The sequence below is a fragment of the Andrena cerasifolii genome, chromosome 6 (genome assembly GCF_050908995.1).
Source record: "Andrena cerasifolii isolate SP2316 chromosome 6, iyAndCera1_principal, whole genome shotgun sequence".
In the NCBI taxonomy this organism is placed as follows: Eukaryota; Metazoa; Arthropoda; class Insecta; order Hymenoptera; family Andrenidae; genus Andrena; species Andrena cerasifolii.
Window position 1 is genome coordinate 13,259,335 of NC_135123.1, and position 27,655 is coordinate 13,286,989.

General features: G+C 48.5%; 1 protein-coding gene across 7 annotated transcripts in view; it reads left to right on the forward strand.

The window, feature by feature from the left end:
* The window catches only part of Dysc (whirlin protein dyschronic), a 76,222-nt gene that overhangs the window by 22,570 nt on the left and 25,997 nt on the right, over window positions 1-27,655 (forward strand). For 3 of the 7 annotated variants that reach the window (XM_076814238.1, XM_076814239.1, XM_076814240.1), the window contains exons 2-8: window positions 630-977; window positions 1,789-2,138; window positions 11,413-11,543; window positions 21,135-21,458; window positions 21,647-21,879; window positions 22,059-22,359; window positions 22,601-22,660. In XM_076814238.1, coding sequence (XP_076670353.1) covers window positions 655-977; window positions 1,789-2,138; window positions 11,413-11,543; window positions 21,135-21,458; window positions 21,647-21,879; window positions 22,059-22,359; window positions 22,601-22,660 — 1,722 coding nt within the window. In that variant the 5' untranslated portion in view covers window positions 630-654. Of the gene's footprint in view, window positions 1-629; window positions 978-1,788; window positions 2,139-5,440; window positions 5,453-11,412; window positions 11,544-21,134; window positions 21,459-21,646; window positions 21,880-22,058; window positions 22,360-22,600; window positions 22,661-25,665; window positions 25,818-27,655 lie in introns of all 7 variants that reach the window. The other 4 variants (XM_076814233.1, XM_076814237.1, XM_076814234.1 and 1 more) reach the window with 3 other exon arrangements.

The following is a 27,655-nucleotide window of genomic DNA, read 5'->3' on the forward strand; positions in this document are numbered from 1 at the left end:
AAATTTTTCCATGATCCAGAATTTCTTCCAAAAGTGTCAAAAGACGCATTTTTTCATTTAACAGCCAAGATAGATATATATAAAACGTCAAAATTATAACAGTAATAGATTTTACCACAAAAAGAAATAGATTCGCTGACGCTACATTAGACGCATTGTGCTATTTAAAAGATAAATTTTAAAACCAAAAAGTAATGCTTTGCTTTGTACAAATTTGGAATAAAATAAATAAATTTACCAATTATATTTAATATCTATTTTTTCATTTACAAAGGTTTTGTATAAATTAGACAGGAATAATCATTTAGTTAAAGTTTTCTTGTGTGTTTGATAAATATTATCAACATTATTCCAAAAATATAATTTTTGCAATATTCCTTTCAATTTCTCGAGAATTCTCAAGAAATATGATCTTATTTCTGATTTCTGGAGAAACAAAAAATATCTAGAACTCAGGAACACTGTGTACCACCCTCCCAACATCACCGAGCCAAAGAACAATCCCTAAATGAGTCGGCCACTCCAACATCCCCACGTATCCTGGAGAGGAACGGTTTTTTCAAACCCCTCGTGTTATCTGCTTCAACACCCCTTACGACGCTGACCATTCGTCTGGATTTGTTTCGCAGGTCTGACAAAACGGATCCCAGAGGCATGGCCAGTAGCACGGAGGATTACGGCTCGGAATTGCAGGAGTTGCAGTGGGGCGGTGGTACCGGGTCTAACTTCCTGCGCAGCGGCTCCCACTTCCTGAGGAGCGGCGGAGGCGGTTGCTACGAGGCAGAGGACCTGGAGCCCACCAGCAGGCACCATGGTGGCCAGCACAGGGGTTATTACAGCCCCCCGGGCACGAGTTACACGATCGTTGAGAGGCCGCCGAGCGCCCCTCATCATCATTCGTCGCACACCACACCGTACAGGCACAGGGGACACGCCACGGGGGGCAGCGGTGCCATTTCCCCTGAACAGGTGATCAGGTACGCTCTTATCCCTTGATTCCACGTAGCATTTATTACATACGCTCTTTCCTGGGTACACTTTACCGCCACGGACTGGGATAAGGAACGCGCAAGGGGCGGTGAGCAGCACGAGTTTTAGTGGGTGGAAGATGTATGGGGTGTAGGGTCGAGGGTGGCGGTAGATTCTGATGGAAAAGGGTTCACGGAGCAGGCGAAATACAGGGTACACGGTGAATGTAAATAGTCGAGAAACGTGGGAGGGTGAGTGGATCCACGTTGATGTAAGATCAAAATTTACTCTCTAGTGTTTATTCTTCTACTCATTGCCACTGTAAAAGCAGGTGCAATGGATGCTATCCAAACCCTCGAGGAGAACGGAAACACAGGATATATTTGCAGTAACTGGCGTATTTTTTACCACACCGACCTGTACAGCACGTTCTTGTCCTTGCTTTCTCGTTAATAATAGACCAGACGTTCCATAACAGAAGCCCCTTGCCTGCCTCAAACTTTTTGCACGCTATGAATAACAACCCAAACAGTAACGTCTCTAAAAAGTGGAACGCCCCTTCGGCAGGTCAGTGTTGTTTCGATAGCGCGAAGGTCTAACACTGAACACACCTCGCAAAGCACTGGATCCTACTAACAATAAGTCGAAGTATTAACGCGATAGCGAAGTGGAATTCGGGTTTGGTCTTCTAAAGTCGTGACACGAATGTTATAGTACTAAAGTCCTCCAAGTAAATCAAAGCCTGAGACCAAAGTCCTCGTTCGAAAGAGCAGAGAGAGAGAGAGAGAAGGCGAAATAAACCGAGAAACTTGGTCGCAGACTTTTCGGCAATGGTGTCGCGGAGCGTCGCCAAGGCGATAGAAGGACGCCAGCCTCGTCACCGGCCAGCGTCTCTGCCGTCAGGACGACGTCGTCCTCGTCGTCCCAGCAGCAGCAACAACAGCAACAGTCGCAGCAGTCCCAGTCGAATGCCGCGAATCCACCTACGTCGCCGAGCTCGCAGCCACTTAGCCTGCAGGACCTCACCGTAAGGACAATCACCATGACGAGAGATCCCCCGGACTCTCATCATGGCTTTGGGATCTGCGTGAAGGGTGGAAAGGACGCAGGTGAGATCCGAAGTACCTTCAGGCTACCTCCGTCGCCGTACTTCGCGCCTCAAGATCGAGGTACCTTCCGACAGCTGTGACTTTCATTGCCGTTTCTCGCCGTTCACTAGACGCCATTATCGAGCACCATCAATTGCGATTGCTGGCAGCTAGGCGAGGGTCGAAATTCACGTTTAATCGGGGGCGTAGGGGAGGTTCGAGGGGCGTGATTGTTTATTTTCTGTATCGTGGGTTCAGAGTCCCGTCGATGGATTTTAGAATTCATTGGGGACCTGGAATTCTTGGAACGTGGTTTATTGTAATAGGATATGGGACGATTATTCGATCGGAATTAGATTGTCCTTTTTTTTCTAGATTTCTAATCAATTCCCTGAATTCTAGATCGGGGAGTTCGTTATTTATTTTCTGTTTTTCCCTGATAAGTTCGCCGTCCACTCTGAATCGTTTGCAGCATTCGAGGTGATCGTCCAGTCTAGGCAACGCTGACAATCGCAATTGATGTAATTCTTTCGCGACGCCCACTGCGATCTTCTCTCTCGTATTTCTATCAGATTCACTTCTTCTCGTTGATGATCGTCGCGCCACCGACACCCTTTGCTTCCTGTGCTTCAGCACAGCTGTCGCGTGTCCTTGATTTCCGGTGTTATCGTCCTCGCGGCCACCTTTATGCTCATACTTTTCGCGTCGGGAGAGAAAAGTTTACTCTATTGGCAAGATACCTCCAGTTGCCGCAAGAACAGCAGATCGAATATTGACCTACGCGCTTCAGCTAAATGTTTTGGCAGAAAATTCATCGTGATTGCGAGCACAAGTGAGAAACAACAGACAAATATTTCTCGGTCGTGCTATCAATTAACATTATATCTTGTCAATGAAATTCCATCATTAATTTTGATGGGAATTAACGTTGATTAGATACAATTATCGGTGATCGTGCAAAATTGAAATGAAAAAGGGGACGACGATCGTATTCGATGGGAACTGAGCCGAATGGCGATCGTTACCGTGGGGACGAAAATCGGAATGCAAGGAAATGGCGAGGGGAAACATGATTTCGATCATTAAGCATCATTCCCATTTCAGCTGCGGTTCTCCCCTTGGCCGTGATTAAAGTTACATACATTCCGATCGCGTTTCTACTCAATTTTCTCCCCTCCTGTTGTTTTCTCTGCGCGCAAGAAGTTCGTGTTTGTTTCGCTTGTCGATGGCCAGAACGATGATGAAAGGAAAATAATTGAAAAACGCGGGATCCTTTTTCCCCGTCGCAGTCGATCGGGCCGCGCCGAGCTTCTCTGGGATACGTGGCAGCTCGACTACCAATTGTCAGACCAGACCGGACAATTTAAAAAGCAATTTGCTGTCCTCCGTTCTGAAACTTTCCATACGAATTCTATTGACCAACGCTTGCAAAGTCCATCGCTTAGTACGCAATCTCTCGCAATACACTCGCAAAAGGATGTGTCGAGCTCTAACAACTGAGACCAATTACCAGCACTCGCAGGTATTCCTCGGGAAGTGATTCGAAACAGGAGGACCCAATTAACAGCTACCCAAACGCCGATCCCCACTTTTCCCCCGGCGATCCTTCCATTTTCCCTTGGCCATATTCAAGGATATTTAAGCGGGTCGTTGAAATAGAGGCAGCCGTAGCAGAGACGGTGCCAATTCCACTTGGTTTCTTTGCGATCTTCGCGTGCCGGGTGCACCCAGCACCCCGCTGAAACGAACGACGCGATTCCGGGAACTGATTACACCGCCAGATACACCGGTCGCAATCATGCCTCGGCTTGATCCGTTTCACCGGCCGCGGAGAGAAGAAAAAAAAAAGTTACGCGACGGCTGCCGGCAATTAGAAGCGCGTCATTAAACGCTCGCCATCCTATCGCCGGTCAATTAGCCGGTATCGCTAATTACCCCGCCGAACGGTGCCCCATTGTAAATACGCGAGAGCAAACGCGTTCGAGTGCTTTCGCCTCTCTGTGTCTCTTTCCCATCCATTCCGCGACGCTTTTTGCTAATCACCGATAGAATTCCCTGGACCCCCCGCTCGAGTGGGATTTAATCGCGGCCCTTGGAATACAATTTGCCGGTGATTGGGCACAATTAGCGGTTCGAAGGGAGGGGTGGGGGGGAGATAGAGGGTGATTCTGCCTGGCGAAAGCTGTGTTCCCGTGTCTTTGATGGGTGGCTAGTTCTCGCGTTCCCATCCGATTTTCACGAACCTGCACGCCTGGGACTCCAACGAATTGGCATCGCCATTTTCGTCGCGGCGAGGGGTGGCGCGAGAGGATCTTCTTGTGAGTGTACGAGAAATTGGCGAATTGGCGCAAGGAAATGGAAAGGGAAGGGAAATAGAGGATTTGAGAAATTCCAGTGGAAGGTGGATGGAAACGAGGGCGGATAGGTACGCGCGCGGCTCTCCAGAGGAGTTCTTCGCGTTCGTGGAAGTGAAATAGAAATGTCCCCGGTCCAGGATCCACGTTCCGCGGATGCCAGGAGCAATAATCCTCGACGCGGTGTCCTACATCGTCGGGGTCCGGTTTCGCGGTTTCGAGTCTCGTAAACCTGGCGCTTGATCGCGGCGTTAGGGCACCGCGCAACGATCTCTCGCTTCACGCTCCGTCCTCGCCGAGATCTCGAGCGTGAAACCCTCGGCTTGAGCAGTGCGGAGCCAGCGAGAGTTATCGCGTCGTCCTGGCACGTGGATCCTGCGGAGGGAGACGCTCACCGGCCGGAAACGACGCGTTCCAGGGTGCCTCGTCGGTTTCTTCGAAAATAATTCCACGTGCTTTTGCTGCTCTAACGAACTCTAACAAGAGGAGAAATTAATGTTACGGACGGTGAAAGAGGTGTCTTATTGTTCAGCGTTTTATTTAGAAAACTGTTGCGGTACTCCCGTAAATAATATCGCGGGTATTACCAGACGAAATTTTGCACTGACACGCGATTATTTAACGACTCAGGGGTGGATGTTTTGCATTAAAAATCTCAATTTAATACGTGACTTGCTGGGGACCTTTTTGTACAGGCACATGAATCATTACTAGAGAAGCTCGTTTGAAATTTTCTTTTTTGTACTCACATAAATCAGCGTTCGAAGAGTTTATTTTCCGAGAATATTCTCGAGCAGCGATTCACTCGTGAAATATAGGGAACCGAGGCGTTATTGAATCGTAACTTTTTTAACGAGTAAAACTTTCGAGCCACGCAAAAGTGGGACAGGCGATCGTCACGCCCGAATGATCGATTCCGCGTTTTCGAAGGAACGTTTCCCCGGCACCTTGGCGTCGCCTCGAGTAGGCCGAAGTCGAAATAAGCCAACTGGCGGTGTGTCTTTCTTGTTTTCTGTTCCGCTGTACCAGAAGCGCAGTCAGGTAACTCATCAACCGTAACGAAACTGAGAGGCAGAGAGAATGTAAGAAAACTGGAGAGAGAGGGAGGAGAGAGAGAAAAATTAGCATATACAAAGAAAACCCCTGGGAAGCTTAGAGGAACCGGCCAAAAAACTTCCAACGAGAAGGAGCCGCGGTCCTCGCCAATTTGCGTACTTTCTTCGAACGGAACTGTGAATTACGAAGCTGCGCACGTCTCTGCCACGAATACATTATTTTCCAAAAATATTCCACGATTATCATGCGACATACACCGGTGTCCCTTAAATTCGCTGGAGAAATTTTACAAACGTTTTCCCATCAGAGACTCTGTTTCAATTTAATTGCAGAAAGGGAAGGATAGAGCCAGTGATACGTCAACAGAAACGATAACAATCCTGGCCCCTCTATCAAGCCCAAGTCAGTCATTAAGCGAAAAATAATGATCCGTAAAAAGCGGGGGGATCGAGGAACGTATTAACTGCGATCAAAGGCAGAGACTACTGCCTCGACCAATGACTCGCGATTTTTATGGACAAGCGCTCGCGATTTATATCCTCATCGGCCGGCAATCTTTAATCGATATGATTTATGTCCCTGATGGTGGCTGCTCCATTCGTAACGCCAGTTTCTCGACGGCGATTCGTAACAGTTTGCAGGGGCCGTTCGAGGGGACAGGTCCGTGTAATCGAATATATCGTGTTAAACGATTGATAATGTTTCTTCGGTCTTCCCTTAGACAGCTTCCAATCTCTAACTTACGTACTCAAATGCAGGAAGGAGAATTTACATTCTTAATCGAAATCCTTGAACGATCTATTGGCCATTAAATGCAGAAACGAAAGAAATTTTATATTCTTCATAGAACAGGCATTGCACCCCTTGTGCTCTTGAGTATTCTTTTTCTGCGTGCCTTTAAAAACCAAGTAGATGCGGTATTCGTAAGCGGCAGTGAGGAAATTCGTTGAAAGTACCAAGATCGAGTGGATCCTTCGGGAGAAGTTGTTTTCGAAGACGCGGAGAATGTGTGACGAGGACCAGCGTGGCCAAAGGTTCCCGTATCGCTCGAAATTCGTGGTCGTTCCAATCTCCCCGTGGTTTTCGAGTATCCACATACACACACGTACACGTGCACACGTTCATTGAGTAACGATCGATGTCGCATGAAAGTGTTATGCGCAGATCGGCCGGGCTTGGGACTAGAGGGCGACGAGCAGCACGAGAGAAAGGAAGCCGGTGGCAGAACTGGAGGAGCAACTTTCGTACTTCGGTCAAAAATCATTGAGACATTTATCTTTCTTACACTCGAGATGAACACTTGCAAGGAATAACTACGAATCCGCAGCCTTTCATAAATTGCCTGAAAGAGGTAGCAAATTTATACCTGAAGCAAGGGTGCACTATTTCGCCGAGTAACAAACAACCTTCCACTGCCTCCAGGAGTGTATAAGAAACGCCAGGATCACGAACCCTTCTTCATCTTCATCCCTTTCATGTCCGACACATCATTCACCACGTCCACTCTATTTCTGCAGCTATTTTCGTCTCCCAATCTCACCTGTCGCCACTCCCACCATCATCCCTCGGTTCGCAATTTTGCCCGAGCTTCGGAATATTTTCCGGGAAATCGGGCACGATTCGGTCAGTCCTCGATATCGATTTTTTTCTTTTGCACCGAGATCGGGTTGCTCGTTGGAATTTCGTTCGCGAGTGGATTCTCCAACGTTAAAAGTAGGAACAGGTGGCCGGGCTGACCACTCGTGGCCGATTCCCCTCGGTGATCCGAACGTGCGGGTCCGATTGTCGTCCCGGTTTCCATCGCGCCGACGATTTCGCCGAAACCTGCCGCCCCCCGTGCTTCGCTCCTTTTGGTATTATCGAGTTCTTTCGCCAGACAAATGCCAGCGATAAGGACAGATTAGCCTGGAAACGTCGCTCGCGCGCCTCTCGATTCGACGCCCCCCAAGATCAAAGACTTGATTTCGAGGGACTCGGGAGGCGGTGGAAAAGACGAGTGCACTCGGCTTCGGGAAATATGAGGGCGGGTGAAATCTTGAAACAAGTTTTGCACTTTGACGGTGGAAGAGTAATTTCTTTGCGAGAGCTTCCTGTGCTCGCCGTAATTCGATGTAGGAGGTTCTCTCTTTTAAATAGTAAGAAAGATGATTTCTTTCACGCGTTTGATTGAAATTGGAAATATCCTTTCTCTCTGTGCCCAGTTCATTCGGCGATTCATCGTCAGAATGTCGCAATCATAGCAGCCGAGAGTTCCTCTAGGCTTAGCACGCCGGCATTACGTTGCATGCCAGTGTATGATGGATATGCGCATAGTTTATGAATTTATAGAAGGACAGCGTACACACAGACACGGACGCATCTCTACACACGTGCATACGTAATTCGCATTGCGGGCAGGAAGCTGGGACGTGAAATTTCAACGGCCCAAAGGGAGTTCATTTAAGGATTCCGTGGAATCACATTAATCGCGGGAAGGAGAAGAAATTAACAGATGACAATTAGATTTCTTGAATAGAAGAGCTGGTGGATTGAAGTCATAGGACAGACAAAACATAGCTCCATCCTTTTTGATCATTCCTCAATTTGGATAATCGTTTTCTCGAAATCGGGTGTACCGAGGCGAGAGAAAGTACGCGAAAACAGTTGTTTGGAATATGAGAATCTTTCCTTAAATGGGCTCGAGACACGAACGACTTTTATTAACCCGTGGCGATGACACAAGTCGAGGCGAGGGCGACGCGACCCTCGCGTAACGAGCTCATTGTTCTTCTTATCTCTTTTATCAACCGGATTAATCCTTGCTCCCGACTCGGCCTGTCGGCGTGGAAGGAGATCAATTACAGGACTCCCGGGGCAGAGCCGAGTCGAGGCACAGTGGCACCAAGTTTCCCCTCGTTTCGACGTCCACCCTTGCCCGAGCGGGAAATTTTTTTTCCGCCCGAAACGCTTATCGATTACATCCGGCCGTGCCCCAACATCACGCGACCCGCGTGTGTCTCGCTTCGTGCCGGGGACAAATATCTGGAGGAATTAAGTATTCACGGTGTTGCTCGCTCTGCAAGTCTAATTCCGTGTCCTTCCTCCCCGCCCTTCGTGTGTCTAATATTTTATTCGGTAGCTTACCGTGGGTGGATGTTGCGGGTATCAAGATGGCAGATTACCATTTGACTCGCCGAGAGTAGACGGCGGAGGAGCAGAACGGGAGATGTGTTGGGCCGATCAAAAAGCCTGGGAAGCAGCTAATTTGTATAACCTATAGCACGTTCAAGTGCATGCAACGCGAAACTTTTCTAATTAGACGTTCGGCCTAATTAGTTCACGCTAACCAGGATCAACGACACTTTCTATGCTCGGGCTCTCCGCGCGGCCCAGGCAACATTTAATTCCGTGGGCAGAAATCTACGCGCTCAGTTAGAAGCCGCGAGTAGTGTTCCTGAGTTCTCGATATTTTTTGTTTCTCGAGAAATCGGAAATAAGGTCATATTTCTTGAGAATTCTCGAGAATTCCCGAGAAATTGAAAGAAATATTGGAAAAATTATATCTTTGGAATAATGTTGATAATATTTATCAAAAACACAAGAAAACTTTAACTAAATTATTATTCCTGTCTAATTTATACAAAACTTGTGTAAATGAAAAATAGATATTAAATATAATAGGTAAATTTATTGATTTAATACAAAATTTGTACAAAGCGAAACATTACGTTTTGGTTTTAAAATTTATTTTTAAATAGCACAATGCGTCTAATGTAGCGTCAGCGAATCTATTTCTTTTTTGTGGCAAAATCTATTACTGTTATAATTTTGACGTTTTATATATATCTATCTTGGCTGTTAAATGAAAAAATGCGTCTTTGACCCTTTTGGAAGAAATTCTGGATCATGGAAAAATTGTATACGGGATACAATAGTCTTGTCTCCTCTTTTCTATATTTTTTCTTTCACAGCTACAAGAAACTCATTAGGTATCGAATCTTCTGTACAGAAGATTCGATAATATTAACTGCTGAAGGTGTTCCTAAATTCTTATTTAAAAATTTAGAAAAATTGTATACTGAATTAAGTACCTAATGAGTTTAATTTATAATACATCTTATTAATAACATTAGATCCTATATGAATTTCAATAGAAAATAACAGTACTGTTAATGTTATTAATAAGATGCATTATAAATTGTAGATGCGTTTACGCGTTCGCGATTAACTAGTAATACATTCATTTACGAAAATAAATGAGATGTATAATATTTCTCCTAGACTTAAGTTTCTCGAGAAATTATAGTATTTCTCGAGAGATAAGAAACAAGAAATTATAAAATTTCTCGAGAAATTCTCGAGAAAGAATTCTCGAGAAGGAACACTAGCCGCGAGTAACCAGCCGTTGTTCGGCATTGAAAGGAAATTCGTTGTCGATCTGTTTAACGTCGAGCGTTTTTTGCCGTTTCAGCTACCATTCGAATATCCCGGTGGGAGCCAAGAGGAATAAATCGGATCACGGGAGATTGATAGCCCGTAATACGAGAATAAATTGGCTGCACCGTTGCAAATGGCCCGCCCGCGAAATCCATAAACGCCCTCTCGTATCTGCGATTTATTTCCAGCGAGGAGCGGAAGGGGTTTCGCGTGCATAATGAGAGGAAGAAGTTATTCATGAAATTCAGATATTTGTCCCGCAACACGAGCCCGTCGGTGTAAAACTAATACGTTCCAGGTGGACACTTTCATTCACGGTAGAACGTCGGGGGATGGACCGGCGAATGGAAGGCGAATCCTTTTCCTCGCGGCAATTTATCACGCGAGATAATGAATAATTCGCGCGCGATTCTGGCCAGGCGGACGTCCCCCGACTTCGACATTCATTGCGAATTCATGATGGTTTTCGAGCAAATTGTCCGCGGCAAATTAATTACGCGGGCGATGTTCGTTCGAGTCGTGCCTCGCGCATCCTCGCCACGGACACTCGTGAAACAGCATCGAAACATTCGCGACAGTTGGTGGCCGGTGACATTACCTACCCGCGCATTATCCTTTTCTGTGGAAACGGCATTACGGTGAGAAAGTATTCGCACCTCGCGGGGCGCCTGTCCTCCGATTGGCGCGGTTCAGTCGAGAATCGAGGCGCCCCAGAAAGGCTAAGTCGCCTGTTTGAACTCCCGGTTCGAAAGTCCCTCTTCTTTGCAATTAAACCGACGAAGTCACGCACGTGCACGACGCAAACCGCCCGATTTTATCGCCCAGTTTCCGCAGAAAAGGAACATCTTTTGCATGCTCCTCGCTCTGCGCGGGAAACACGAACAAGCACTGGCACAGGATCGTAATCTCTGTTCAGAACAGTCTCACTTGTATGCATCCGCATTTACCACCGTTCTTCTACTTCTGTTCTCGTTCCGTTCATTTTAACACACGATCATCTCCACCCATGGCGTTTCCGTTGAGCGGAGATAATTCCTCGGCGGCGTTTGTTAAAAAATGGGAGCTCTCTCGTTGTTACATTTTACTGTGTGTCTGTTGTATTTTAATCAGACCCGCCCTTTACGCGAATTTAACCAACCTGGAGTACTCCAGCCCCGGCCACTAAAATCACTGATAATTAATTACAGAAGCTTCTCACAACCCGTTTGACCCATGAGAAGCATTTCAATCCAAAGCTCACAAGCCACCGATTAGTGGATCCCAAGTTGGCTGTACCACTCCCGCGGTTATTAGAGGGAATAAAAAAGTTCAATTAAGCCGCGGCCCCCATTTTTAAACGCGACCCCGCCCGTCAGCTGCGCCCGAGCGGTTTCCAATGCGACAAAAGAGATTGAAGGAACGTTTAGGGTCCGCATGAAAGGCAGACTCGGAAAAGACGCGCCCTGGGTGGAAGGCTTTAGTCAGCACTGGTCGTGGACCAGTCGCCAGGCAGCTTCCGGCCTGATGGAAAGTCTGTGAATTGTTCTCAGGGGTGGGTGTCTACATTTCGAGGGTGGAGGAAGGTTCGGTGGCCGAACGCGCTGGACTCAGGCCAGGAGACACCATCTTGGAGGTGAACGGCACACCCTTCCGTGCGGTGACCCACGAGGAGGCCCTCAAAGTGAGTTTCAACTTTCATTTTCCAAACCGAGAGAAATCTCACGCGTCATAAAGCTCGTCTAACGATGTGTACTCTTGGCATCGTCGGCAGCACGCTGTCGATAACGCGTGGGATCAAAGCGCCCCTTGCTTTTGGCACTGGATACCCTCTGGAAATCAGCTTTTCCTATTTTCTACATTTAACGTAAGAATTAAGTTTAATCGTTCGATTATATTATCAGAGAATTGCAAGGTCCGACATCAGACAGTGGTGACTCTGGAGTATTAAGGGTTGGCTCTAGAGGTCCTTGGGTCTTGAGACAAAATAGCAATGACTCTGGAATAGCTGCGATCGATTTCAGTGATATGTCAGCGGTTCGTTGGAACTGATAACAGCGACCTAGAATCAGGGAAATCGATTTCTACGATTCTCGAGTCGTGGGAGTGGCCAGCGTCGATTCGCCTGATTCAGGGTCGTTGCTATAGGCCCCTGCGATACCAAGATCGTCGATAATCGACTCTTGTAACCTTGAGTTACTCCCTGCAAGTTTCCACAGCTCCGAACGTATCGATCTCGGCTCCTGCGATTCTAAAGTCGACATTATTGACTCGCTGGAGGCCAGAGTTGTCCTCTTTCCGTGTCTCAAGCAGGACTCCGCTCAGAAATGTCCATCGGGTTAATAGGAGGAACAAATAATTTCGTAAGTTTCCTCCAGCGAAAATTTGCAGTGCCGAGCAATTAGAGAAGCAGACAAGTAGCACAGCTTGACACGAATTTATCTGTCCTGCATCCATCACGTCTCAACTCACCCTCCCTTCGTTGCATCGATTCCTTCGATAGTTGGAACGTTTCCCTAAACACGATACCCTGGCTACGTGCCTGATCTCCCTTAAAAATCGTCGACGAATTATCCCCCGTCAGATGGCAATTGGCGTGCAATCGATTGGAGCGATCTCGTATTTATGAGTGACCTTAGAAGCTAGCGGAACCCCCATCGATTGCGGATACTGGTGAGGCTCTCAACTAAATTATAAGGGGTGGGGCGCACCATTTCCACCGATAAGAATTATCTGACAATCGGCTCGAGTGTTTTCCTCCTTCCGGTTCAGTGATTTCTCATTCGTTTCAGAACCTTCCGCTGATATTTTTTCCCTTGTACTTTGATCGTTACGAGGATAAATATAATCAGGGCAAATAGAATCCGCGGTTTGAGTCAGAGATTCGCCAGCAGAATGGGGAAGACGAATTTTCCAAATGACAGTGAAGGAGAAAATGCGACTTTAGCTGCTTTAAAAAAAAACCTTCTGTCCTGGTTGCTTTCGATTAACGCCAGGAGGCTGCTCTCTGTGTGGTGGCTATCTTTGATCTTTCTTCTCAATTATTCGAAGGGTCCTTCGTCACTTGTGTTTTACGAGCTGTGTACCTCCGCGTCACATTTTTCAATCAGCTTTCTCCTCCGAAGCGCAGAGCTTCGAATTACGCAGCAGCTTCTGCTTGAAGATCGCACGAGTTTTATCGGTTGCTTTGCGTTCCATAGAGATTCTGGCTTTCTAGAAATTAAGTTTCTTCACTTACCTTCGAGAATGCCTCCCATCTCTGCCGAGCGCATCGACGGTTCCTTGACCTTTGCCGAGGAAAGCAGTTCGCCGGATTCCGCTCTGTATTTAATTTAACTTCTCAGCAACTCCTTCAGATTCTGGAGAACTGAAGGTGGCACTAAGACGGTTATAGTAAAAGTTTCAGCAATATTATCACCTGCTGGGAGCAAAGGCGCCCAGCCCTGGAAATTTTAAAGTATCGCTTCCTCTGAAACTCCGCGTACTCTCCAGCGCGCACAGCCGCAACTAAAAAATTATTTCCTATTCTCAAAACTATCCCCGAGACATCAATACGCCTCCCTATAAGTGTACAGAATCTTCGACGATCCCTCAAGAAATTCTCAGAATACATTCCCGGGTATCATCCATCTCAAATCCATTACAACCCCGAGACCACTTCCACGAGAACCACCGAGTGACCTTTCCCGAAAAAGGGCTGACCATACCATCAGGATTCACGTCCCCCCAGCAATTCCCCGGCGATGTCCTCGGAAGGAACCCTCGTATTTCCATCGGTCGGGTCGTTCGATACCGACAAGGTCTCCGCTCGTCATCGAGGCCTGAAAATTCCGCGGCGTTGGGCAGAAAAAAAGTGGGTAGAAGGGGGAGGATTATCGACTGGCCAGATGGAAAGAAGCGTCGCCCGGAGCCACGCCGCGAGTAATCTCTGGTGTAAACGCTTCTGATGGGTATCTCTGGATCCGGTGGCTCGTCATACTCTCATAGTGGCTCGGGAGTTTCTAGACAAAAGCCCGTCGACAATGGGCCATCAGGGTATCAGGCTGGGCTGTCGGTGAAGAGGCGCGTAGCTCGGTGAAAACTGCCTGGGAATTCCGAATGTACAGGGTGTTTCTTCGTTGCCGGGGCCCACTTTAGGGATGAATTCGCCGCTTGAAAGGAACGCGCAGAACTTTCACTCAGAACCCCGCGAATCTCTGCGCTAGAGTTTTATATATTCATTGCTCCTGCATGATGGGTCCATCCATCAGCGAAGAAACATTTTTGCACAGCTCGAGGAGAAACGGTTAAACAGGCACTCTCGGTAAATAACACGGAGTGAAGCTAACGTCAGAATCCCCTGAAATCGACAGTTTGATGCTCCGCGAGGCAAGCCGCGTTGTTGTTTTGTATCTATCGCCGATATTGCTTCCACTTCTCTGCGCGAATTCGTTTGGACCGGCTCGGAGCGTCCCTCCCCTCGCGGCCTCGCCCGAGAGACTTATTGTATTTCTGAAAACTTTGGGGAGATTCAATCTCGAGAGACGGCGGATTGGAGATTTCACGCGGCCCCGAAGGTCGCGCCTTCTCAAAGTCGAGCGGGATAAACAGGATTTGTGACGCAGAGAAGTGACCGAGGGGGAAGGGATGTTAAGGAACTTCGTTGAGTTCGGTGGAGCGAAGGGTCTCGATGAAAGGGACCGGCTGGAAAGAAACGCGCAGTCGGCAGGGATTTGTTAATTAAAGGATCGGGCAGCCTTGACCCAGGTGTTGCAGGAAATTGGAGGAGCCGCGATTCCTAAACGATCGCGACAGGTCAAATGGCTGACCCAGTTGGACGATCCACGGATTAAGTTTCCGGCGCGCTCGCCGCGCTCGCGGGGAACTGTCACCTACTCGTTACCGTAATCAAAACGAAGTTTTGTTGATTCAAGGCTCTCCCATTGAGCTCCAATTTCCGCGCGAACTCGTTGCTTCTGCTATTCAAATTCGCCTCGCCTTTCTTGGGAAGCTTCTCGGAAAGCAGAGGCAGCCGAAGTTCTAACGAGCATCGAAATTCATCGCAGACCCTGTCGCACGGTATTCGGCGCAGTGGTCGCCACGGAATCGATTTCATTTACCCGCGAAATTACAGACTCCGAGCTGGTTTGCTGGAATCGCGCAAAAAGGTCTGCATTTAACTGTAGGTCACGGGTATCGATGTCACATCGAAGGCGCTTTGCTATTCTAGTCGTTGTTTCCAGGAGACTAGCATCCTGCCGGAGTCTACGCCTTGTCTGACATCGATCCAGCGTAAACGTTCGGACGATCCAACCGGATTAAATTGCACGGCTGTCGTAAAGCGTAACGGTGGCGGCAGCTCGTTATTTCGTAATGGCTCGTAGACGTGGCGGCTAGTAGTGTGCCGGAACGCACACAGCCAGAAACGTGCGCTCCCGAGCGCCGGCCAGGGGTCGCGCGCAAAAGTTCGCCGGATTTATGGGGCGTTTTTCTCCTGAATTCATTAGGGCGGCGTTAATTCTAGAGGGGAGGAAAGTTTCAAGTACATCCGGAACGTAATATTCGTTGTATACGACTATTGTTGCAGTGAGCGAAGCCTGTGTGCATCCGTTTGTAATTTTCTACTGATAACTTTCCAGAGATAAATAATAATATCTCTCTCGCATTTTCAGTGAAATAATAAAGGGAAAATACATGGGTACAAAGGTATTCGCATTAAAGTCTGAGTTTATAACCCCAACAGCGCCTGCACTCTGAAATCAGTAGAAAAACCCGTCAGAGGTCAGACAGTAGTACACTCGCCACCCAGCCAGTTATGCAAATTCTTTCTAGACCCGGTGCAGACAGAAGTTACTTGAACCCAATTAAATGCACTAAACACTCCTTTCTGCGAAATGATTTTTCCTTTCGAACTGTCGAGAGTGGAAGCTCGTGATAATTCTACATCAGGTTGGAGGAATCCATAAGCCTGGGGAATATTCTTCATTTTCCACGAAATCTTCCACAATGACCCACTCTTTTCTCTCCCACACACACACACACGCGTTCTCCACGGTCACCAACCGAGTACGTAGATTCAACAATGAAGCCCAGTTCCCCGAGTTTTCCCCTGAAAAAGCTACACACCCACTAGAGAAAAAGGAATGAAAGGACAAAGGGGGAGAACAGGAGCGAGCCTTGCACGCTTCCTGAGCACACGCGCGGACAAACAAAGTCGCCATTAGCCTTCATCCCACGATCCCATTTTTTCCTCGTCCGGCGTCTCTGGTTCGCCTTCTCCGCCTGCCCCGCGTCGTCGCGGCGCCAGCCGTCCCGGCGTCCCCCGGCGAGTCCCCCGTCATTTATTTCCCCTACATAATGCACGAAGCCACCGCGGAAGCTGCTTTAGAATCCCGTCATTGCCCGAATCGCGGGTAGGCAAAGGCGTCTTACCAACACTCGCGCGTCGGAGCGTCGCGTTTATACAGGGGTGATGGCACACGGGCGCACGCAGGGGCGACGATAGATCGATCTGAAATTGCTTTCCCTCCTCGCGCCGCTACGGGGAAAAGACTGTTTGCCCACGCTGTATCGAGCCCCGTCCTTTTCTATTTCCGGAAGCGGCAGACTCCTTTCCGGATCCTCTGCTTCCGTGCTGGAACATGCTCCCCAGTATTGCTCTTTTTGGGGCAGATTGGTTTTTTTAGGCGGCTCGAAATAATATCCATTGGACACTCGCGGTTCCTCGGACGCTCTGTGTTTTTCTTTCATTTATGTTGAAGGGTGTTTCCGAGACGAGTAGTTGTACTTTGGGTCTACTGATTTCGAGGATACACAGAGATGAGATGGTTTCAAGTGTGGTCCGAAAGTTTCGCGAGAAAATAAGGGGACAATCGCGGAGCATCGTGGTGTTATTGTTGCGAGTTTGAGGTACAACCTCTTTTTGCTCGCGACAATAGAAGCTCCAAGATAGAATTGATTTTTCTCCACGTCTCATTGCTCTTCCCCGCGGAAGCTTGTAAGCTCGCGTTTCCAATGGAACCCTGTTACCCGCGCCATTGGGAATCGGAAAGTGTTACTTTATCGCTTCGTTGAGGCACGCGGATCAAGAGAATTCTACTTCCATCGCATTCGTATGACTGCAATTCTGCTGCATGAATATATAAATGAAATGAGGGGTAAATATCGCCGAAATTTCGGCGAACAGCCCTCGCATTTCGAACCCTCTCGCCGCACGAATCGAGCGTCCTGCATTTTTCAAAGCGCCACGCACTCGTCGGTCAATTTGTAACTCTTCATAGGCTGAACGCGAGTTTTTCATGACAATCTCCGTGGATTTTCATCATTCGCGCTGCGGGGAAGGTTCCATGAATATTTAAAGCGTCAATGATAATATAATCGCGATATATTGTAATTCCGTGGAATTCAATCCCCTGTTTTCAATCGATGGGGAGTTCTATTTTCATGGTTCGATCGTAGACAGATTCCATGAACGATTCCCATATTTATAGACCATTCGCTTGATTTCGTGTCGTGTTTCTGGGTTAAGTACCCGTTAAACGGCGAGGACAGGAAAACGGGGCGATACTTTCCTTCGTTGGCGTGGAAGTTTTTCGCGGATCGACGCGGTATTTCTCGCATATGTCCCTCGGCTCGCATAATTCACCGCGGACCCGAGATGCTGCGATTACCCTGCGAAGCAGAGTCGCATGATCGCAATGCGCATTCCCGTGACAATCGGTATTTAGCTCGTGCCGTGGGATAACAGTTCGATCACATTCGCGGATCCTCGGACGACTTTTCTGGGTCAAGTGTTCCCTGCAATAGGGATAAAGGGAGGGAATTTATGGCCGACCATCCCCCGGCTCCCTCCTCAGGCGGCAGAATATTCGCGTTTGTTGAATCTTCTGGGCAATTTGAGGCAACAGTATCGTCGAGCTACGTATAACTCGCCAGCCTCCTGAGAAGATCTCTGCACACACTGGTAAAGTAAGGCGTAGTCAAACTTGAGGATCTTGGATTTGGCCGATCCCTTGTGTTTCAAATGCATTCTGACGTCGATATTAGTTTACTATTCAGGCCAGCAGAGCGTACTCCTCCTCCGTTCTGCATCATTCACAAACTGACTCTGCTCCACCAATTGCGCAACGAGTACACCCTGCTACTGATGAAAATTGGATCATTGGTTGAAACCATTAACTCCCAATCAGTATCTACTTCCATAATTAGAACCAATATCGAGCAGGAAATCAAAGATATAGTACCAACTCCCCACCAGCCCTGTAATCGATTACTCTGTCAGAGATACATTCCCCAGGCTCGTCTATCAGAAATTTATCCTCGTAGAACGTCGCCCAGGGACCTTTATCTCGGCAGACGCGGTTGATAAAGAAATATCGTGGAAAATGTGGAAAGTGAGCAGACTGATTGGCGCTGGTTTACTGTACGCCAATGAGGAGGGGTGGCTGGTTCGCAGGGAGGTCCGAAATCGCGCGGAATCGGGGGTGGGTGTCCCCGGGAGGTCCAATAACGCGTACGTATAGGAGGAAGGTCCTTCCCCAGAGATGTGTGACGTGGTCGAGCGGAAACAGTCCTGGCCAGGACACGATAACGAGTTTCGGCCGACTTGGCTCTCGCGGCTTCGCGCGCCCTTCGACCTCATGAATTATTTATTTAATTGGCTCGCCTGGAAGATGGACGGCGGACACGGAACGGTGGCCTATAAACATCGGCGGAGGCCTCTGAGCGTGCTCGTCGCGACTGCAATTTGTACGAGCGATTTTCGGGGGCGCAGAAATTGCACGCCTGTCAGCTGACACGCGCTCCTGTCCCGCAGTGTCGTATTAAAGCGCATCGTCGCAATCGAATGTAGGGAACACGTTGTGTGGAAGGAGTAGGAGAGCTGATTGCTCGTCGTGCCGTGAACAGAGCAGCAGACGAGGACCTTCCGATGCAATAGCTGGGAAATTCTCTGTCGGTTCATCGTCGGAAAGTTTCCGACAGACCGGGCAAAGGACAGATTAAACCGTGACGCGTAATTTCGATAAGCTGGTTCGAAGGCTAGCAGACGAAACGGACGAGCCGAACCGTGTCAAGAGTTCACGATGGTGTCGCTCATCGGAACGATATCGATCCGCACCCGAATGTTTCGCTGAAAAATCGCGAGCCACGTCCGTCGGGCCCGGCGCAGCGGAAATAAGCTCCGATACAAGGCGGGAGGGTAGGGAGGAACCGCTTCCCTCGATAATAAATAATTGATCCTTCCACGATATGTATTATTAACGACAGTGAAGTCCGTTCTTCGTTTCCCAGTCGCGCTATCTTGCCTCGCAATCGGCGAATTAAATTGTGACTGGGATTTCCTTTCCGCCATAATTACTTGCACCGGTAAACAAACATTTGGTAGATCGGTAGATCGGTAGCAAAACTGGCCAGCTTTCTACCAATCAAACATGCAAGACTCGCGGGGAACGAGAGGAGTGGAGGGATTTTCAAACAGGTCGGAAGAGTGCGCTTCGCAGAAACATAATTGGCTGGAAAACACACGATACCGAACAAACTTCCGCCGGGATTATTAACGATAAGAATCCGCGGGGCTTTTTAATCGTTGGAAAGCACGCGAAACGCGGGTTCCGTTTTGCATTTCTACCGGCCAGGCGACGACCATTATGCCGTTTCTCGTGGAAATGGCTGCGATAATAACGTCCTCCTTCGCGAGGGTAAAAGGATAATACCCCGGGAAACGGGTCCCCGTCGCTTTTGCAGGTAAACGATCGTTTGTACACGCTCCCCTACTGAAATCCGTCACGGACCACATTGCTGTCCGTCCACGAAAATACCAGCCGTAGACGCTTCATCCCTCTGAGTGCTCATAATTGTCTCGTCCGTCGACTTTCCTTGCTCCCTCGCAACCCTTCTTTTCTCCGCCCGGAAGTTACACCTGTGAACTGGACCGCTGCTTTCATTCCTATGGAAATTGCGGTATAAATTTCATTTTTGACTGGTCACAGGCGAAGTTAATTGCAGCTTAATTCCTAGAGATTGTGGGGCGGTAATTTATGGGCATTCGTGCAGAAAGTATTCCTTCGCGCATTCCTGAAGGCTCCAGACGTGGAATAGTGACGCCAGGGCGCATAGCTCGCATAGGCACGACGAAATTGCACCCTCGCCGGGCCAGAAACACGGAATCCTAAGGACGTGAGCCGGGCCTGGGTCAAGGATAGGCAGGATGTGACGTCACGGAGCGCCGGGAGATCGATATCCTAGCTACCGAGTGGCGTCACCGCAAAACGCACTGTCTGCTCCTTGTTGACCTTACACGTGCCAATTTTCCTCCGACTTCGGTTACAGCTGCCAATCCTCGCCGGACGATCTCCCTTCTTCGCCAGTGAAACAGGTGCTTCGTCCCTGCACCTTCACCTCCCACTGGCTTCTACTATTTTCCAAAGCATCTGACTTATTTGCGAAATCTCTGTGAAAGTCTCTTCTTCAATCTCTCGAATCAATTTTCATGGGGATGCTGTAAAGAGTGGAGGTCTGTTGAGATTTCTCTCGATGCGAGAAGCTGTCTCGTCCTTTGTAAGCGTTGATTCTCATCGACGCATCCAGTTAACCCTGTTACGGGCGTCTATGTAACAATAAGTGGGCTGTCCGGGTGGAGTAACGAGCCAAAGGACTCGCGGTCTTTGAAATCTCGCGGAGGATTATTCACCAGTGTCACAGCTTTCATCCTCGAGGAAGAGCACAGGTTCCTCGTTGACCTCACACGCGCCGATTGTCCGTCGTTTCGCTTGCCAAGGCTGGCTGGGAAGGAACCCTTCACGGACAATGATTTCTTTCAGTTTGCTGAGGCACGACATGTATAAGCGATCTATTCTGAGGTCGACAACGAGGAATCCTCTCCCCGTTGATACGTATCGCGGATTCTTTTGCATAAGAGAGCCGCTCTGCGCGGTGAATAATATTCAGAGTGACAGCCTTATTTCCCTGGCACGTTTATTCGCTCGAAAAGTGCCGCGGCGTCTTCCAAACACTGTAATACGCCCCTATTTAACCGCGAAATGGAACTTCGTCTCCTGTTCGAGCAAGATTTCCTACGATTTCCAAGGAACTACTGTACAATCGTTAATTCGTTAAAAACTTGGTAGAGTTATAAATGGTGGATCGCTCAGCAGACTAATTTCTTGCTTTTTTTTTTAATTTAAATAGTTCAATATCCACCCCTTTAAGTTTTAATAATTTTCTGCCCTACTTACAAACGTCTAAGTCTTCTAGGACTCGGGGCATTTCCAGTAACACACTTCGTCCCTGTGCGCAGATGCTGAAGTCCTGCAGGACCCTGAGCATGACGGTGCGTGGACCAGCTCTTGACCCTCGTTGCAGGGTGGGCCATCCTGTGTGGTCCACTTCCGGTCGCCAGCAATCCTGCAGCTGGATGGACCGCCAAGGTCGTCCGGCTTCGCCACCGCCCGTATACCCATCTAGGGACTCCAGGTACTGCCCCAGGACGAGGAAGGTCGAGCTCTGCATCGAACCCGGCCAATCCCTCGGCTTGATGATCAGGGGTGGCCTCGAGTACGGCCTTGGGATCTATGTGACTGGGGTCGACAAGGACAGCGTGGCAGATCGAGCTGGATTATTGGTAAGAATCGATGAACGATAAATGGCATTCAGAATGTTCACTAGAAAATCGGTAGATAGGAGGTTCCGAAGTTGAACTTGTGGTGAATTTCGTGTGAAACATACTCCCTGAGAATCCACCGCTGGCAGGTGTCTGAGAATTTACAAGATCCACTTGTCAACTGTATTCGTCCCACTTTCTGTGCTCAGGTGGGCGATCAGATCATCGAGGTGAATAACCAGAGTTTCGAGGAGGCAACTCACGACGAGGCGGTGCAGATCCTGAAGACGAACAAGAGGATGACACTTCTGATTCGTGACGTGGGGAAAGTGCCGCACTCCTGTACCACCAGCCAGCCTATCGTCATGCCAACGTCTAGGTACCCTGACCACGATCCTCTGCTTCTGGAGAGCCCTGGAAACCATCGACCGCCCAGCCCCACGTAAGAACCACCCCTTCTTCCGAAAACCGTATCGTTCCGTCGTTTCATTTCAATGATAACTTAAGAAGTAGTCAAATTAGAAAGCCAGTGTTAAATTCAATCACTTGGGCCGGATTCGCGGTGTTGCACTTCTTCCTCATTTTCCTACGCGAGAGGATTTCTATCGATTCTGTGTTCAGAATCGCCAGCGATTGGAGGCACCGAGGCGGCGTGCACACGGTTTCCGCCGCCACAGCTGCGATGGTGGAGGAAAAAGCGAGGGTGGTTCTCGCCAGGAGCGAAAGGGCGGCGCTATCTCAGCTTCTTGCCGACTACAGGACACGGAGATTGACAATCGAGGACTTGGTGGTCAGCTTGGGCGATCTGCTCAACACCCACGAGAAATTGACTCTACTCACCGAGCTCAGAGAACTCGTCGATAGCAAGGACAGGGCTGCCTTCGACGATCTGGTGTATAGGCCTCGCGTATCTATGGCAAGGGTACGTTTTATGGGATAATAGTGTCGTCGTTGTTGCATGGGTGAACGTTATTTAATAGTAGCTCAATGGGTCACCCATCCCGCTTATGAAGTTTCGAGTGTTCACTTTAAAATTTCCATCATCCATACGGAAGCATCTTCAACGGAAAGCAATCACAGTAGAGTAGAATAGCGGAAGACAGAAGCAAAGTCCAGAAGACACCTCCGTCCCGTAGCGAAATAATTTTTCCTATCGCTTGCAGAGAAAAGGCGACCGTGCCCACTCGGATCTAATAGTGACGCCATCCCTCCACGATCTTCCGGTGAGTGAACAATGCTGCTACACCCCAACACACGTCTACACATTGGCGACACTCTGTCACACACACACACACACACACACACAGACACACACGAGTCTCACCTGACACACGGTATTTTCTCTCTATTTATCTCTCCGTCCCTCGGGGCGTCTATAGAAAACTATGTTTTATCTGTCTGTCTCTCACTCTCTGTTCTCTGCGTTGTCCACTGTAACTGTTAGCGATCCGTAACTGTTTTCTCTCGTCTTTACCTTTCTGTCGCCGAGATCCGCGAGCAACCTGTGCCCCGGTGATCTCTCCCCGTGGAAACCTGTCCAGGGAAAGACGCTCGGTCAGGTTTCTCGCGAGTAAAGGACAATCTGGTATGCTCGTGCCCCCTCACTGAATGTATCCAATTAGAGCGCAAAGATTCCCACGATAACTGTCCAGAAACGAACCGTTGGAAAGCGTCGATCGTTTCTAGAGGGGGAGGGGGGTCGAAATGAACGCCGTGGAAAAAAAAAGATATGGGGAAGAAAGAATGAAAAGGACGATGAGACGGAGAGATGGAAAAGCGATGTGATCGTCGGTTGGAGAGGTGCGAGGTGGTAACGGATGTGTAACGTCGACGGAACGAAGAGATCGAGAGGACCAGGGGAAGAGGAGGAAATTGCTGGATAAGCTCCAAGGGAATCTTCGAATTACCAGACACGTCTCGCGTCGATTAAGGGGAAACGTCGGTCCGAGAGATGAACTTTTGTTTTTGCTTAATTGCTCTCGGCTATCGCGGTCACCCGTGAAGCATGACTCGGAAATCTTCCTGCAACCCCATCTTCTTCTTTCTTTTCTGCTTCAAAGTAGTCGCGTCTTCATCGCTGTCTGTCTTCTATCGCTTCTTCTGCTTCTTCTACTTTTAACTGCTATCACTTTCTCTCTCTCTCTCTCTTTCTCTCTCTCTCTGTCTCTCTTACTGTGCTCTCTCTTGCTGCGCTTATAATTTCGCTTGGCTTAATCAACTGGTCAGCGTGCTTTCTGTCAGCTACTCTTGCATTGCCTCCGGTCTAAGCTCGTCGGTGTTCCTTTCGAGTAGAAAGTCGATCGAACGTTCTTGCGTAGTGCTTGAGCACGCGAATATTCGAAGCCTGGAGTTTCGTACTGTCGAAGGGAACGGCTTCGGATACTTCAGCATTCTCTTGTGTCTCTGGATGCGATAGGTTAGATGCTTGCTAAACTTGAATGCGTAGAATGCCGCCGTCTGAACGGTCTGCCTCTGGTTTTCTTTCTCACGCTATAACTACATCGAGGGACACTGTACAAAGTGCGATCCTTTTCGGACGAGTTCGCCTGAGCTTTGCTGGATTTCTGTTTCATTCTGTCTTGCATCGATCGTCTGCGTGATCAGGAGAAATAATTACCAAAATCTTGCGCGAGAATTCATGTAATGTTTATTTATGATTCATGAATTCATGTTACTCCGCGATACTGCAACACCATTCGAGCATTCACACGATCGACCGACTGTTCCCAAGGGAAAGCTTCCTATTCACTTGGCATCCTTCGCCGAAAGTGCCTTAAAGCCCTCTGACTGTCTCGATACGAGCTCGATCACGCACTCGATCGCAAGACGCTAAGAGTAGTTCACCAAAAATCGGCCTAATCGCATCTCGCGGCTGGAAAGTTTCCAAAAAGCTTCCTCAGTTCTTGTCACACGGTGCTCCGTTAGTCGATTCCCGCACTGTGCTCGGGGAAGCGACAGAGCATCCGCGAGAGATGCTTGCCAGCCTCGTCCAAAGCTCGGGCAAGCTCGCTGATCGGCCGGTTTCGTAGCCAACGAGTCTCAAACGAGCGCCAGTGTTCAGATCCCGAACGATTCCTCGACAGAGTGGTCCCTGTCGGAACCAAGCCTGCTTCGGTTCCGTTCCATTGTTCTTTGACTTTGAGTTTTATTAGTGTCAGCTTCAACGGTGACGTTACCGTTACCTCGATATCGCGAACTTCGCGCCCCGCTTGTCAGAACTTTGGGGAATGATTAACCCTCGATAGAGCGAGGTAATGGAATTCTCAAAATTTGTCGAAGAAGCACAGACATTTAAACTGCGTGGTCAGTATTGACATTTGAATCACTCGGATCTGAATGTTCGAAAATAATTAATCAGGGATGTCCTTATAAAACGGAAGCTCGCGTGATCGCGTCAGTTTTCGTGATGATGGCAATCTACATTTATCACCTTAGTCCGGCGAGGGTTAATCAACTCGAAGATTGGGGGTCGTTTTCATCGGAATCGCTCGACAAATCGATCGTACGATGTTTGATTAATGATGCCTGGCCGCGCTTTCACGGTTCACGGTCCTGCTACGGCGGAGCGGGGCCGCAGGTTCCGTGATCTTTGAACGGAAGAGAGCCTCCGGAAGTCATCGTAAATCAAGCGTCGTCCGTGCAATGACAAACGTCACGCGCGCGACGATTGATAACAGATTGCCGCTAAATTGGCATATTGACCGGCTGCCTTTGTGGCTAACTGGGTCTATCACTATGATGAACGGGGGAGGGACAAATTGGCAGGGCTCCCAGGGATCGGTAGTTCCCAAAATAGGGGAGTTTGAAAAATTCTGAGGGACGAATCGATTTATTGATTTATCTTTGAAATTCGATACTTCGAATCATTTCAATTAGATGTTATATACTCTCGCTTCTGTCAGACTTTCAGTTCCTTGAGTTCAGACTTCGCTGAGATTTTATGTCATCTCAGTTGTCTTATCTGAACGAGTCACTGTCATTTTACTTTACTTCTGTATAAAACGCGGTGGAATTCACGGTACGGTCTCTCAGACCCGGATTTTCCACTTAAATATTCAGCAAGCGTGCGGCTGTGTCCAAGGAGGACAGTTTAAAGTAATTGGGAATGGTTGATAAAGGGGGAAAGCGGGAGAGGAAAGAACACGGAGTGCTCGTTGGCCATCGAAACCGGGTGGAAAAGTGGGAATGGCAGGCAAACGGCATGACGGGCTCTGGTGATTTCTCGCAGAGGGGTGGCGGTGGTTGTTGCCGTCCGGGACGACTGGTGGACGTCGAGGGAGACCCTCTCGGAGTGACAGGACCTCTCCTGCCGAGGGATAACCAGGAATATAGATCCCCCAGCGAGGACAGCGGTCTGGGGGCCGACATGCCCAGGACCAGGTCGAGAAGATTTCGAAACTGCACCTTCTGTCATTTATACGCGCCACCCATCAAGCTTCCCTTGCTTTCTTTGAGTCTCCTAAACGCGAAGATGCAAAATTCCTTTCTTTCTATCCGACAAACTCTGGGCGATAACGACACCGTACGGTTTAGGTGTTTCGGTTACCTAACGTGGGGGAAACTTCTTTTACGATAATTTCAATACCTGGCTACCGCAGGTAGTTTAGCCTTCTGTGTATATTCGACTGTTCCGAAGAATTAGTATCCTGTGCTTAGTACACGATTAGTTGGTAGTTCGCGGTACAAATCTCGGAGCTTTCTCTGCTTTCGGTTAATTGCAATTTGTAGCGCGGAAGCCGATATTCGATTACCTCGCGTGACGATCGGATTCGAACCGAGCTCAAGTCTGAAGTCTGTCTCCCACTGCGGGCGACAAGTTTCCAGCCATAGTTGGCGTAACTCAATTCTGCCGGGTGCTTCGATGAGAAGCGCAGAAAGGCAAACCGTTTTGTTGCTGTAACGAATCAGACTGATTTCTCGAGTACGAGGCACCGTTTGCCCGATCCGCTTCACCAGTGTCGGGACACTCTTCGAATTTCATAAGCAGCGTTGCAAGCTTGCGGAGGACACGTCTCCGTCCCTTAAGCATCATAGAAACAGGTAGCTAAGAAGAATAATGGATTACACAAGAATGATTAACGACGTCGTCTCAGCGACCGATTAATTAAATAAAAACTCGCGAGCCTCGTCGTTTTACCAATAACCGATTACACGAAACAGGGGCTGTACAAAACCGCGTTGTTCTGAACAATATTGAGGAACATGCTGAACGGAAGATGAGCCCCCGAGCTAAACAACCTTACCCTGCCGACACATCGATTCATCCTATAATGGAGGGCAACCCCCCAGGATCTCCCATCTCTCATAATCCATCGCCTACGATTCGGAGCCGAATTCCTCGACTTCCACAGTGTGCTTCGGGGAATCCTTAATTGATCAGCGAATTCAACTCTCCAGAGGGGAGGTGAAAAAGTAGGGACACGCGATTCGGGGGGAGCAGGGACTGCCGTAATGGCGTTTCTGTGTCGGATATACGTGGTACATCGATATTTCATTTCCTAGCAGGCTCGATCTGGCTTTAGTATCTATCCCGCACTCGCAGCCGCCCACCCCCCCTTCGACAGCCCCGCTCTGGTAGCAGGTACGTGCACAGATAAGCAGATACGCGTAGAATACGGCGGGGGGAGAGGTGAATGGCGACCTGTGCGCGCGAACATGTCTGTCCTTTGTGTACCCGCGTGGGCGGAGGTCGGCTCGTGTTGGATGTGGGTGGGCGAGCGATGTGTCGGTGGTCAGTTCTGTGTGAATCACTCGATCAATTTACGAGATGCACGACAGGCTTTCTTTCTTGTCGCGGGGGTGCGTCGAGGATCCTCGAAGCAGAGGCTGATTGGAGTAGAGCTTGTAAATGGTAGAGAAATGGATTTTTTGATGGGAAAGAGAGAATTACGGGTACTCCAGAATTTTATTGGAATAGAGAATGCTATTTTCTTAATTAAGGGGGTATTCTCGTCTAGAGGGCCATTTTTTTCCTTTCTTTAATCCTCGGTTGTCACAGTGGGTTAAATTGACCCTGCAATTTTTTAAGCAAAAAAATTGTTGTCAGAACTCTTATTGCTTCAATTTTTTTTAAACGCGATGACACTTTAAATGTCAACTTTCAATGATGGGCATTTATTCTACAATGTTCAAACTTTATCTCAGAATTTTTTAGACTTAATTTAACAAATAGTTTTTAAATAACAAATTGACCCAGTGCGACGACGAAGTTCGAAAAG